The sequence below is a fragment of the Lithobates pipiens genome, unplaced genomic scaffold, assembly GCF_037356315.1.
Source record: "Lithobates pipiens isolate NorthernLeopardFrog02 unplaced genomic scaffold, aLitPip1_a1.2 Scaffold_19, whole genome shotgun sequence".
In the NCBI taxonomy this organism is placed as follows: Eukaryota; Metazoa; Chordata; class Amphibia; order Anura; family Ranidae; genus Lithobates; species Lithobates pipiens.
The window spans coordinates 155,902,544-155,904,768 of NW_027507764.1; the positions used below are offsets into that span (position 1 = coordinate 155,902,544).

The 2,225-nt window shown below is 61.3% G+C and overlaps 1 protein-coding gene across 2 annotated transcripts in view; it reads left to right on the forward strand.

Moving 5' to 3' along the window:
* Positions 1 to 532: 532 nt before the first annotated feature.
* Positions 533 to 2,225, forward strand: part of UBE2E1 (ubiquitin conjugating enzyme E2 E1) — a 59,925-nt gene continuing 58,232 nt past the window's right edge. The window contains exon 1 of one of the 2 annotated variants that reach the window (XM_077491415.1): positions 533 to 1,137. In XM_077491415.1, coding sequence (XP_077347541.1) covers positions 956 to 1,137 — 182 coding nt within the window. In that variant the 5' untranslated portion in view covers positions 533 to 955. The remainder of the gene's footprint in view (positions 1,138 to 2,225) is intronic. The other variant, XM_077491416.1, reaches the window with a different exon arrangement.

A 2,225-nucleotide genomic window follows, 5' to 3' on the forward strand; every position in this document is an offset into this window, starting at 1 on the left:
GGGGGAAAGGATAGAAGGGTCCTCCCTCTCTGTGTGGGGGAAGGATAGAAGGGTCCTCTCTATCAGAGTTTGTGTGTGTGTGTGTGTGTGTGTGGTGGGGGGGATAGAAGGGTCCTCTCTCTGGTCGGTGCTCTCTCTCTGTGTGGGGGAAGGATAGAAGGGTGCCGCCCTTTGGTCGGTGCTCTCTCTCTCTCTCTGTGGGGGAAGGATAGAAGGGTCCTCTCTGTGGTCAGTGCTCTCTATCAGTGTGTGTGGGAAGGATAGAAGGGTCCTCTCTGTGGTGGGTGCTCTCTATCAGTGTGTGGGGGAAGGATAGGAGGGTCCTCTCTGTGGTCGGTGCTCTCGCTATCAGTGTGGGTGAAAGATAGAAGGGTGCTCTCTCTCTGTGGTGGGGGGGTAGAAGGGTCCTCTCTATCGGTGTGGGGGGGGGAGGAGGAGGATAGAAGGGTCCTCTCTGTGGTCGGTACTCGCTCTCTCTCTCTGTGGGGAAAGGATAGAAGGGTCCTCTCTGTGGTCGGTGCTCTCTCTGTGTCGGGGAAGGATAGAAGGGTCCTCTCTCTGGTCGGTGCTCTCTCTGTGTGTGGGGAAAGGATAGAAGGGTCCTCTCTGTGGTCTGTGCTCTCTCTCTCTTTGTGTGTGTGGGGGAAGGATAGAAGGGTCCTCTCTCTGGTCAGTGCTCTCTCTCTCTCTGTGGGGGAAGGATAGAAGTGTCCTCTCTGTGGTCGGTGCTCTCTCTCTCTCTGTGGGGGGGGAAAGGATAGAAGGGTCCTCTCTCTGGTCGGTGCTCTCTCTCTCTGTGGGGGAAGGGATAGAAGGGTCCTCTCTGTGGTCGGTGCTCTGTCTCGAAATCTCTTTCTCTCTGTCAGTGTGTGTGGTGGGGGAAGGACAGATCCTCCATCTGGTCGCCCTCCTCCTCCTCCCTCCTCTGTGGGTGCAGGCTGTGTGTCAGCTCGCTATGTCGGATGACGATTCCAGGGCCAGCTCCTCTTCATCCACCTCCTCCAACAACCAGCACATAGACCGGGACCTCTCCAACAACCTCCCCAGGAAGAAGGACACCAAAGTCAGCATGAGCAAGAACTCCAAACTCCTCTCCACCAGCGCCAAGAGGTACCTACCGTCCGCCGCCACCTCTGTGTATGTATGTATGAGGATTGAGGAAGTGTCAACGCTGGCAGGATCCATCATCACCCCCAGCATAGGGGTGCTAGGCTATACATGGGGTGCCAGGCTGCACTGCCCCCCCCCCCCCCCCGGCGGTGTGTGGCCTGCTGGAAACAAAGGCTGGGCGCTGCACCGGACATGGGGGGACAACAAAGAGCTGAACACCAACAAGCCGCTCTTCCCCTTTAAGTCTGCTCCGCAATGGCCGCCGCCGGCACCCCTCTTCCCCCCACTGTCCGTATGGGTCACCCCCCCGCTCCCCCACCGAGCGGCAACGAAAGGGTGTCACGGCTCGACGCTCATTTGCATTTCAGAGCGCCGCCCACCCACACTCATTTGCATGTTAGGTTTTTGGGGTCCCCGTGCGGTAGGGGTGGGTCAGAGCGGTCCGTGAGAGACCGGAGCCGCCGCCATGTTGTGCCCCTCAGGGGGTCAGTCCGGCTGGGGCGAGGTGGCAGTGCGGGGGAGGGGAGCAGTCCCTGTGTGGTGCTGAGGGGACAGTGTGGGGGAGGGGAGCAGTCCCTGTGTGGTGCCGAGGGAGCAGTCCCTGTGTGGTGCCGAGGGGACAGTGTGGGGGAGGGGAGCAGTCCCTCCTGGGGGGGGGGGGGTTGGGTTTGGAGAAGCAGTCCCTGTGTGGTGCTGAGCAGACAGTGGGGGGAGGGGGAGCAGTCCCTGTGGGGGGGGGGGGGGGGGGGGTTGGAGGAGCAGTCCCTGTGTGGTGCTGAGCGGACAGTGTGGGGGAGGGGGGTTGGAGAAGCAGTCCTTGTGTGGTGCTGAGGGGACAGTGTGGGGGGAGGGGGAGCAGTCCCTGTGTGGTTCTGAGGGAAAGCAGTGTCTGTGTAGTGCTGAGGGGGACAGTGTGTGGGGGAGGGGGAGCAGTCCCTGTGTGGTGCTGAGGGGACAGTGTGTGTGTGTGGGGGGGGGGGGCAGTCCTTGTGTGGTGCTGAGGGGACAGTGATGGGGAGCAGAGCAGTCCCTGTGTGGTGCTGAGGGGACAGTGTGGGGGAGGGGAGCAGTCCCTGTGTGGTGCTGAGGGGACAGTGTGGGGGGGAAGCAGTCCC